Source organism: Limanda limanda, chromosome 22, assembly GCF_963576545.1.
Source record: "Limanda limanda chromosome 22, fLimLim1.1, whole genome shotgun sequence".
NCBI classification, from domain to species: domain Eukaryota; kingdom Metazoa; phylum Chordata; class Actinopteri; order Pleuronectiformes; family Pleuronectidae; genus Limanda; species Limanda limanda.
The window spans coordinates 18,088,989-18,101,427 of record NC_083657.1 but is presented as its reverse complement, the minus strand read 5'-3'; the positions used below and the strand labels follow the sequence as shown (position 1 = coordinate 18,101,427).

At 38.5% G+C, this 12,439-nt stretch overlaps 1 protein-coding gene across 1 annotated transcript in view; it reads right to left on the bottom strand.

The window, feature by feature from the left end:
* Nucleotides 1-12,439, bottom strand: part of mtm1 (myotubularin 1) — a 38,047-nt gene that overhangs the window by 14,271 nt on the left and 11,337 nt on the right. The window contains exons 2-8 of the mRNA XM_061095639.1: nucleotides 12,226-12,307; nucleotides 9,865-9,937; nucleotides 9,553-9,647; nucleotides 9,131-9,241; nucleotides 5,071-5,172; nucleotides 923-1,006; nucleotides 643-792 (exon numbers count right to left, since the gene is read on the bottom strand). Coding sequence (XP_060951622.1) covers nucleotides 643-792; nucleotides 923-1,006; nucleotides 5,071-5,172; nucleotides 9,131-9,241; nucleotides 9,553-9,647; nucleotides 9,865-9,937; nucleotides 12,226-12,282 — 672 coding nt within the window. The 5' untranslated portion in view covers nucleotides 12,283-12,307. The remainder of the gene's footprint in view (nucleotides 1-642; nucleotides 793-922; nucleotides 1,007-5,070; nucleotides 5,173-9,130; nucleotides 9,242-9,552; nucleotides 9,648-9,864; nucleotides 9,938-12,225; nucleotides 12,308-12,439) is intronic.

Here is a 12,439-nt window from a genome sequence, read left to right as displayed (position 1 = left end):
GACTGCGACTGAGATATCATTATTTGTATTGTCTTAAAGCGAAATTTCACAGAAAAATTAAAAATGAAAATGCACTATACCGATGTAGGGGTGGGTGAAGCGTTTGAGTCCACAAAACACTTTAGGACAGTCAAATCCAATACAATTGAAGTGACTGGTAATCAATTTTTCAAATGCCAAAAAACTTTTAAAAAACATTGCATTCCTTCATACTGCTCGTGTGGTGTCATCCAAGTGTCCGTAAGCCCAGACTTTCAATTTCGACTTGAAACAGTTTAATTAACTTAATTTCTTCCTCAGAGCTCCTATTTGTACCGATGGAACCTCCACACACACTGCACACAAGCTCTCGCCCAAGGGCACACGCAAGCATTGCAAGGTCCAACAGCATCGCTACTTCCAGAAGCGGCCTTTAAGGATTAATACACAGTGTAATTGCTGCCATTTTGAGCCAAATTTGAATGTCGGGGCTTACGGAGACTTGGATGACACCACACAGGCAGTATGGAGTCTTGAGTCAGATAAGACTACTTTGCTGTCAGGGAGAATTGAACTTAGGAAAAGAATGCTGTGTAATTTGCTGTCTTCAGCATTATGAATGAAAGCAATGTGCTCCAAGATGGATGTAGGTCTTATGCTCACCGGTATGCGTCCTCTTGATCTGAACACTGCAACTCTTCTGAGGTCCTCCTCTTTACTTTTAAAGGGTACTGTAAGTACAGTAGGGTAGGTGTCGCACAGCTCATAGTTCTTATTAATGAATGTAATACGCCACTTGTTATTAGGTAAACCCTACAAGAAAAGACACGATTATCATTAGATATAGATATTTTTACACAACACAACCCACTGATTATAAAAGTATGCACAGTAGTAAGAAGTGATGGAATCAATGCCCTTACACTGTACTTGTCCTCCTTACCTGGCGTCTAAACTCTTCTATGGGTTTGTAGAAATTCCAGCCATTCTCCTCATATTTCTCCTGAGTCACATATGCAAACCCAGGCTGGATGCAGGGGAGAGAAGAAGACTTTCATTGACACACTAGTGTTATTATGTCAGCAGAAGCAGCACAGTGCCCTTGACTACAAACACACACATCAGACCTGTGGCAGCCTTTTATCAATTACTAGCTAGATGTACGAGGTTCATACTCAAACACCAGCGGTTTTCAAAATTTTTCCTGCATGCTCCCATTCAGAAAGCAAAATAAGTTCACACCCACCTCTGCAAAATGTATGTGAATCATAAAATGGTAAATGGTTTTGTATTTATATAGAGCTTTTCTAGTCTGATGATGACCACTCAAAGCTCTTTACAGTACAGTTTTACATTCACCCATTCACACACACATTCATACAGTGCATCTATGAGCAGCACTTTGTTGTTCTACGAGGGGCAATTCGGGGTTCAGCATCTTGCCCAAGGACACTTCGGCATGAAGATGGGGAAGACTGGGGATCGAACTGCCGACCTTCAGGTTGGAGGACGATCGCTCTAACCCTCAGGCACAGCCGGCCAGGAGCAATGGTTAAAACTTGGATCCAAGTTTGAAGAACAACAGCATTAGCAAAGTCCTGTTTTTTTTCCCCCGAACATTTGTTCCTTCAATTTATTTAACTCATGAAAAGTTAATTGGGGCTGGGTATTGTCACTGATTACACAAATTGATTCATTTCCGATCACAAGGTCAACATTTTATTCAATATCAATTCAGGAGATATTATTGTGAAATACTAATTTTGCTTTGATATGTGCAAGGAAACCAATAATTAATTTGGTTGGACATTACATTGTCCAATGAAAACCTTGTGATGAATTATATTATTGTCATAATTTTTAAACCATTTTATACCACTGATAATGCAATAACATTATCATGCAAGCAGGCTCCACCCTTTTAAAGAGCATTTAAATGAATTATTGAGGATGTTAAAATATCCTAAATACATCAAAAATAATAAAATAAATCACACAACTAAAACAATAGATGATATTGACTCTGTTACCAAAATAGCTCTTGAATAAAAATAAACATTTGGCACCAAATATGTGTTACCAGCTCAGTTAACAGGATGGGATGGTTAAGATTGATGAGGTCTTATGGTTGTCTGTGTGTGTGTGTGTCTTTACATGTCTCGTTAACTCTGGAGCGAATCAAACAAACACAAAGTAAACTTGTGTTCACTTAAAAAGTGAACAATACTGCTCATGTCCTAATAATTTCTGTTCAGTGTTGGTGTTTATTGTTAAAGTGTAAAGTGAGCGCAGGTTAGCAGGAGTGTGGAGGGAGGACACTCAGACAGAGACTCGTAAACCAACCGCTTGTTCACTTTAACAAGTTTTCCTCATTCATCACCACTTCACTTTCTTTTTCTCCGACAGACTTTCTATAAAGGGTAATATACAGGGTTTCACCCCAGATGCGCACCTGTGCAAGCAAGGAAAATTTGAATCACACTTCACTTGGTCACATGTGCATACGTTTTTTTGTATATATGAATTGCCTCATGAGTCAGATCAAACAATCTTGTGGGCAGTGTGCGTTCCCCACACCTGGTACAGCCCAAATAAAAAAATACAATTTGTGTCATAGGGCTTTACAAGGTTTGACATCCTGAACAAGGGTAAGGAAAAAAATTACAAAATTGTTTGAAATTAAGTAGCATTGGCCCCTGTGGGCCATACCCCTTTGTCCGACAAAGCCTAACAGGGGTTTTATATAGTATTGTTCTACTTACTGGAAGACAGGAGAACACACAACCACAAGAGGGGAGGCGTCCATTTTATGGCTCCATTGTGTATGCATGTTTTGATCATCACTGTGAGCAACAGTCATGCGTTTGTGTGTTAGAGAAAGGAGGGGGTGACTACAATGAGTTGCCCAGTCTATTTGAGTATTTGAATAGACTTTAAGTATTTTACAGGAGTATTTTATGAAAACACTACTTTATTTAATTTGTTCTTCCTCGGATTTCTTTGTGTGTTGTGAGCTTCTTCCGACAAGAAAGAGATGATTTTGACTATCTTCAGAAGTTTGACAGAATAGAGCATTAACCATTTTTACCAAACTGTTTGGACCCAAAGTTCTCTCTGCTCACAAGGCTCTCATGAACATGGAATCTGCTTGGATTTGATTGATTTGAAGTTTCGTGGCTAGGAAAAGATTACAAAGGCCACATAATACAATTTAACAGATCCTTTGGACCTCACAAGGTGTCTTTAAGCTTCTATTAACAAGTGTGACTGAAGTATCCAACTTACAGAGGGGTTACTCAGTTGGGTGCTTCATTAGTGGAAGCAGGCAGGATGTAGGCAGTTAGAAGCTTTGCGAGTCTCCGCACCACCAGCTAAATTAGTCTTTATATCCTTATTAGAATAATATTTTTTGGGGCTATTGACCCTGACCCTTTAAACGTAGAGATGGAACAGCCACCCCTGTACTGGATCTAACAACATACAGTTGCAATAAGAAATATTCAACCCCCCAAAGATTTTAAGGATTTATCAATTAAAGTTGACAGAATCTTGCTCAAAGAGCAAAAAAAGCGGAATCCCTTTGCTTTATCACCCACAGATTCAGGGGCTCTGTGGCCGTACCATAGATTACGATTTGTGAATCGTGCATCAGAGGTCGCAATGCTGGATCCAGTATGGCGGATTCTATATCGTGCGGGCTGATCATAGTGGGAATGGCAGATCCTTTGTCGCGTTGACATCAGATGGCGGTGGACCAGGACCGAGGCGGCAGCCCATGATAGATCCTAATAAGCGGCAGTGGACAATGACTGTGGACTAGAGTGGCCTCTGATTGGGATGGTGGATCATGATCCTGCTGGTTGCTGACCATAGACTATGATTGCAGCAGGACTGCTTGACATACCGTATTGAAGTTGTCCTTCAAAATGTTTACCCTATCAATGCTGCTAAAAAAACTTTAATCTTGATGATGTTTTCCTAAACTTGACAGCTATTGCACTTCTGTCCCTCCTGGGAGAGGGATCCCTCACATGTGGCTCAGGTTTTTTTTTGTAGTTTTTCCTTACTCTTGCTGAGGGTTTAGGACAGAGGATGTCACACCATGTTAAAGCCCTATGAGACAAATTGTGATTTGTGAATATGGGCTATACAAATAAAATTTGATTGATTTATTGATGGACCAGCGGTATGTCTGGCGTGCAAAAGGACAGGCTTATGACCAGAAGAATACCATCCCCAAAGTCAAACATGGAGGTTGGTCAAACATGATGTGGGGCTGTTTTTCTGCGGCAGGAACTAGCAATCTTGATGGTGTACATGGCATCATGGATTCACAGAAATACCAGGCCATTTTAAAGAGGAATGTGATGCCTTCTGTTGACAAATTAAACCTTGGTGATCATTGGACTTTCCAGCAAGACAATGATTCAAAGCCCACCTCCAAGTCAACCAAAGCTTGGTTGAGAAAAAGATCCTGGAATGTCCTGGAGTGGCTTTCTCAGTCACCAGATTTAAATCCGATTAAAAATCTTTGGCGGGATTTAAAGAAGGCAGTTGCAGCAAGGAAGCCATCAAACATCACTGAGTTAGAGGCTTTTCAACGTGCAAAGTGGGCAAAGATTCTGATCGAGAGGTGTAAGAAGCCTGTCCGCACTTACCGAAAACGTTTGTTAGAAGTTATAAAAGCTAGAGGATGCGCCACAAACTACTGAAGCTGGGGGTTGAATAATACTGCACTTGCACATGTGTTGAAAGAGTTACATTTTACAATTGAACATCAATGTTAAGTTAACTTCTGTTGTCAAAATAACTGAAATACGCATCAGTAAATATATTTTGTTGTTTGATGAGGTTTTTTGTAATTTATTGCCATTATCTGTCATCCACGTCACTATAATGTCTATTGAGGTGAGGGGGTTGAATGGTTCTGATTGCAACTGTATATACACACTACAACTTCAGCTACATTTGTACATCTGAATTTCTTTTGCTGGCCAACCAAAAACAATGTCTAATTTCTCCAGATAGACCAAAATAGACATCAGTCAGTGGACAGTTGGAGAGGTCAAAGAAATAGTGAGGCACACTTACTAGACAATGTGAGAGGGGAAAGGCATGTCTGAAGAGGAGCTCAAAAATATCTCGTCTGCTGTGGCCCTCCTGCTTCAGGGCAAACCTCAAGTTCCTCATGTCCTAAAGAGAAAGTCAGAGATAGTCAACATCAATGCACATTCCAAAACAGCACATATAAACACAAACATAAATGTATTCATGAAGGATTTGTCCTTCATAGAGTATTGCACGTGCAGAGGGGAGGGGGGGGGCACCTCCAGCCCATGATCTTTCATGAAGAACATTTAACAATTAATTATAATTTAGCTATAAATCAAATCACCTCGCTTCCGTCAGTCACGTAATGAGTTTTCACCTGACCTGAGCTCATCCTGACGTGCCTTCTTCCGCAGTACACTGCAGATGCCCAGCGCCGTCTGAGACAGCGGGACAAAAAACTTCAATGCCGCCAAATGGGGTTTGCATCAGAGTGAATGCAGTGAACAATGAACAGAAAGTTACGGGGATTTTCCCAGGTTCATGGAGGACTTATGTGCTGCACTGTGTGTGTGTGTGTGTGTGTTTGCCACAACAAATTATAGTGAATGGATTTGAACTGTGATTTTCTCATCCTCACAATTATCATTACTTGACTTTATTTATTTATCATCAAAAACAGAATAAAAAATAATGAATTCAGAACAGGATTAGATTTGTAATATGACAAAATATTATTTCAACAGCAGTAACAGTAATATTTACAAGTGACCAAGACAAGTGCATCTTGTCTTGGTCACATAACACACAGCGAATATTTCTCCTCCGTTCCTTTTAATGTATAGTGTCAGATCAATACAGCCCTCTGGCAGAAGCAACCTCTCCAGGAACCTCAACAGCAAATTATAGCCTTAAGTTATATTTTTCCATGTGCCCCTTTAAAGGTCTCTGCACGACCCTGATGTTCAGTCACATTGTTGTTCCTCACATTGGTTATTCTTAATCAAATCAACACTTACATTACGTTTACTTATACTACTTTGCCACTGAAAACATGGGCAACATTGGTAAAAGACCCAAAAAGTTTTAATTGTAAAACATTTTTTTTATTACAAAGTAAATAAAATGTTGAAACTTTTCTAGAAACAGCACTGTACAAATGTGTTCCAGGTCACATCAAAGAACTGATGAAGGTTTTGTTTGACAAAGTCTTTGAAGACAATTATTGCACTTCAGGACCTCAGACATATATATAACTTTCCTTCTTTCTGGTGAAAAACTTGAGTCTTTTATACACAACAAAATGTGATTGTTGCGAGTTGCTCTGATTACAGTTTACATCACATTACAACCCGCTTGTGAAGATACATGCTGCACAACATCGGGATAATCCATTAATCAATCAGATTGTATTGTAAAGCCCAGAGTTTGGCAACCTTTACTATCAAAAGAGCCATTTGCCTCCTCTTCCACCAAATAGAATTTGTCTGGAGTCGCAAAACATATTTGATAACACTGCTAATAAAATTATATATAAAGTTATACTCAGAGTTGTGACATCCTTTGCCCTAAACCCTCAACAAGAGTAAGGAAAAACTACAAAAAAAATTGAACAGGGGAAAAAGAACGTAGAAACCTCAGAGAGAGCCACTTGTGAGGGATCCCTCTCCCAGGACGGACAGAAGTGCAATAGATGCCACATGCAATGGAGAACATCAGAAAGATAAGGGTATTTACAACATTGGTTAAAATAAACAGTTTGTAACATAATATGTCCCCTTCTCACTCAGAAGGCGGTACAGGTTCTGGTCATCTCAAGCCTAGACTACTGCAGCTTCCTCCTCGTTGGTCTACCTGCTAGTGCTATCTGACCTCTGCAGCTCATCCAGAATGCAGCAGCTCGTCTGGTCTTTGCAAAGAGTCAATATTCGCATTGTTGACCCTTCTTTTCAAGACCTCTGCAATTCACCCTGGCATGCTGTCAATTAACTTCTTATTTCATCCTGACTAATGGCAGCCCATTTTTGCATAATCAATGCTTGGACTTTGTCAAAATTTGTGGGTTTTTGTTTGTCTATCCGCCTCTTGAGGATTGACCACAAATTCTAAATGGGATTAAGGAGGATGACTCAACATCGAAGCAGTGACGGAACATAATCATGTTTTCTGCTACGCTCAGGGTTTTAGCAGGTTTCCATAATTAGGTCCAGTCGTCCTATACTAAGTCTGTGTAGGAGTGTGCTTCCTCCTCACTCCCCGTCTGACCTGCGCTCACTTTACACTTTAACAATAAACACCATCACTGATCAAAACGTACAGGACTGATTTTACTTTGTGTTCTTTAATTCACTCCAGTTTATGTGACACTTGTTTAAGCCTATGAATTAAATCTGCGACACAACACAGCCCCCGAGCACAGTCCGGACCCCAGGGTTAAAGTGACCGGAATGATCGGAAATCATGATCTGACATCATCAATTAATAACTATTTTAGAATATAGGACTAGATGGTGTGATGTGAATATGAGTTTTCAGTGTGAAGAGGGACAGAGACGAGCGCAGATACACTCACAAACACACTCCTGCAGACAGAGTTTTTCTCACAGATTACACGAAACGTAGTGTTTTAACTTTATTGTTGCAGAAGAAGCGACACCTGTTTATCCAAGATCAGTTCTACATGTGAGTGATTAGAAAACAGAGGAGCAGAGTCGCTTGTTGGCCAGCGGAGTAATCTGCCCCATTGCAGTGGCTCTGATTTAAGTTAAGATAAGATAAAACGTTATTGATCCACACATCGAGGAAATTCCGTTGTTACAGCAGCAGTCAGAATGTGGAGCAAAAGAGAATTTTTTACGATTTAATAAAAGAAATACTGAATATGTACATAATATACACCTTTTCACTATAGTGGTTTGTGTGAAACCTTATAAGTAATGTGCAGTGTCACAGGATAATTGTGTGAGCAAGTAAAAATCTGTTTTGTGCATATGAAAAGGCGTTGTTCATAAACAAATTTAAAAAAAGTTATTTTCTGGTTATTTAAATTATATTGTTGATATATCGATAAGAACTGATGTGAAAAAAATTATCATGAGCCCTAGTTGGCTGTATATTGTCCCAAAAAATATTGTGATGAATTATATTGCTGTCATCGTTTTGAAACCATAGTGCTAAAGGGATAGTACATCGGAAAGGTTCACCCACTCACCCCAGCGGCATAGGAGTAATTAAATGCACTGACAATATCTCTGCACAGAAATGTAAATTATTAAACCCAATGACTTGAAACAAAAATGTAAAGTGCACCTTAATCTCTTATCTCCTTGAAGGCGCTTATAGTACTGACAGGCTGCTGTATGCGAGTTCATGCAACAATGTCTGTTTTATATTGAAATTGTAAGCTATTTTATTTAGTTGCTTTATTGTGGAAGGTTGGTTTGTGTTTCCTGTCATAAGCAGTTTCTCTGTTGGGACTCTTCTTGAGAACGGCCACTAACGGAAGTGTTTCTGTTGTGAAGAGAGAGGAGTTGACGAGTAAAGAATAAATAAACAAGCATGTTGTCCTGGTTCACCCACACACTAATGCCTCGCAGTATAAATTAAGTAAAACCTAGGCTACAAAATCATCATCCAGCCACCAAGCGGTCAAACCAAGCATACTTACTGGACTGATGTCTGAGGTCCATATGTCAATGGTAAACTTATGGTCGCTTTGGACCATATGGTGAATATGGTCTGCACAACTAAAACTTGATAGAACAGATCTCCATATCCTTCACACAAACTTGTTTTTTTGTAATTTCACAATGTTTAATTTGATCTTGTTTTTAGTCTTTTCACATCTGTAAAACTTTTTTGTTTTCTGTTTGTGGTCTGATCTAAAATTGTTTCCTATTGTTTTACAATTTTTCATTCTTAACTTAACAGGTGCATGTGATTTGAAAGGTGCTATATAAATGAGGTTTATTATTATTGTGTTTTTATATGTGCAAGATACTTATCATAAATGTATTTTTTGATAATGGCTCCAATATGCAGAGCTCATAAAAACATGTCAACTTAGCTCAAGGCTTGCACACACACACACGCGCACACACACCTTGCAGGTGATATCCAGGCCATAGGAGTTTTCGCCTCTGCTTGATGCCCCACCCATTTTCTCCACCCGACTTATGGCACCCAAAGGAACATCCAGCATCACCGCCACATCCTACAATACAGAGTCAGCATGTTGATTTTTCTCACACAAAAAATACAAGACATTTAAACCTACATCAGGTACTGTGTAATGTAAATAAGTAAAATGCTGCACCCTAATGGATAATTATCTAACTTTTTTTTGTCTTTATTTTGTTATTTCACTTTTCTTTTTTATTACTTAAGTAAGAAAGACAGCCATAGTTAACCAGGATTGTATAAAAAGAAATGAAAAATCTGTGAGTTTTCTTGTCCTTGTTTCTACGATATGTATGCAAAGTTATGAGCTACTGACTGGCCCTACATGAGCTTGATGGGACTTACAGTATCTGAGCTCTTGAAGTAGAGTCTGTAGTTGGTGATCAACACTTTGCCTTTCACTGCTCCACGGAATGGACAGATGTATATGATGTCTTTATCTGAAAAAAGACAAAATATGTATTTTTCATGACATATCAGCCTTCTTATCTAACATTATTGGCTGAGAATACTTAAGTTACTAAATCATATGTAAACTAATTATCAGAATGTCACACTGTATCATGATTAAAATGATATGTTTGCTAAATTTTCCAGTAAAACAAGGTTTTAAAATGTAAAAAGAGTGTGGACATTGTGCAGTACACATGCACTCACCTATAATTCTGTCCTCTCCAGGCAGCAGACATACATCGGCTAACAATTCCATCTTCAGGGACTCTCTGGAGGTCTAAAAATGCACACATACACAGAAACTTTTTTTTACTGCAAAAAAATTATAGATATATATTACTACTTATTTAAAACAGGTGGTTACTTTATTTAGTCTTGTTTTGGCCTTTAATTATTTTTTATCTGTTTTCATTCACTCCAAATAGCTACATGTTGAAGTTCAGCCAGTTACCTTATTAATAAGGCTTTTTGTGGTATTTAACAGTCATTTTCTTATTTTATCTTTCACCCACTCACGTACGCAAACACACAAAGCGATTAGGAGACCCTGCAGTGATACTGAAGTAGGTGAAGTGATGTTTACTTGAAGTTGAAAATTAATTATAATTAAACTGCAAGCAGCGATGGAAAGGCCCTCGCAGTCCGTGTGCATCATGGTGTGTGGTGTTTGCGGTGTAGTTGCTGGAGGTTCGCTGACATGGCTTAGTATTGTGATTTGTTTGCACAGTTAAATGAAGAAGTTAAAAGTCACATCCTGCTGAGGAGTGCATCCTGTTCCTAGAAAACGGTGCTACAATTATGTTTAATACAGGCATGTAAAAGTGGTCACATAAGGTCTACAAACAGCTAGTCTTGCGCAGATTGGACAATGTAGTCAAATTAGTGGAGATTCCTGTTTCATTGCGATATGACTACAACTTTTACAATTGAAACAATGTTATGAAGTCTAAACTTTTAACAACTACAAACAATTATTAAAAAAAAACTTTCATTGGATGTGCCAACTCAAATGACAACTCTGTTTTCACAGCAAAACTTAAAAATTCCACAAATGGTGGGAATTGTGGAAAGTCAAATGGCTGACTTCCTGTTGGGTTTTGGGTATAGGTCCAAGAGGCTTTTTTGTAAGCAATGTGAAAACGTGCCATTAGGGCTGCTTCATTGACATTTTTTAGAATGATGTGTGTGAATCATAAAAATAGGACCAATTCATCCAAAATGGCTGACTTCGGTGCATTTTCCCAGGAGATGCTTTGAGTCTATTGGGCACAATCAATGCACGAAAACCATTTGAGACTTAAATATCTCTCACATCTACATTTTCTACCAAATTTAGCAAAAGTTAAGCATGTTTAGGCTTCCAAATATGCAATTCATTAGTAGCATAAAAATAGGATTATTACTACTTTTTTTTAACCCAGATTTATGTAAGGTCACTATGACCTTTCCCTTTGACTGCTGAAATGCAATAACTTCAACTTTGAGTCCAAGAGACAACTGATCAAAAGTTGAAGAAATTGCCTCAAGTCGGTGTTAAATATCACATTCAAGAGGCCAAAAACAGGTTGCTGAGGCCACCATGAACTTGAACTTTGACCAGCGAAATAAGATAGGCTAATCAGTGAGTCCAAGTGAACCTGTTTGTCAGATCTGAACGAATTCCCCTCAAGATGTAACTGACATATTACATTTATTAGACAGAATATGTGTTGACCACTTAAGTCTGATCAGGTCAACAATGAGTCAAAGTGAACTCTGCCAGATGTAATAAAATAATTTTTGGGCAATCCTAATATATCACATTCACAAAACATTAGGTGACTGAAATCAAGTTCAAAGTAACGTTTATGTAAATACATTTTGGAGATATCGCACTCATATAGTTTTAGTGTTCTTTGACCTTGGACCACCAAATTCTATTCAGTTCATCCTTGAGTAAGGGAATGTTTGTGCCAGATGTGATGAAGTGTCCCCTGGATAATTCTAATATATTACGTTCAAAACAACATCATCATATGACCTTGACCTTAGACTGTAGACCACCAAAATGTAATTAGATCACCTTTGAGTCTAAGTGAATGTTTGTGTTGGGTTTTGTTCCAATCTATTCAGTTTTAGACACATCCTAACAATAGTTATAGCAATAGGATAGAGAATTTGGAGCAAAATGCAGAAATGTCCCTTAGTATTTTTATTTTTTCTAAACCCATTTTTGCGGATAAATGTGTTCACACTCAATATCAGATGTTTTATCATGTAGCCTTTAAATAATGGCCACAATTGAGTGGATGGAAGACATGATAGCTCCAAAAAAGTGAAGCCAATACATTTGGATTGGCCCCTGGTCATAAAATTCTGCGAAATGTATAACCAGGGGCTAAACTTAAAAAGATAGGACAGGAACAAATTTTAGCAAACATTTTCACTTTGTCAGTACAGGTTATTGTGCAGACTGATCGGCAAAAAAGGGGCCATTTTATCCATTGTAAACTCAATGGATATCACTTAATTTGCAAAAAGTGAAGTGGTCGGACAACTATCTTAAGTCACTGTATAACCACTTACACTGGAGATGTTTGTGTCCAAGGCATTCGAGTTGTATACCGAGATTGGGGCGGCCATTATTCAGGGAGGGGGCTTCCACAGGCTGAGAAAGAGGCATAGAGACTATTAGTTGTGTCACTAAATACCTTCGCAGAGGAAACTCATTCCAAAAGCTAGACTCCTAATAATAACTTCTAATAATATATCACTATAAGCAGCTAGCATGAAAAAATAT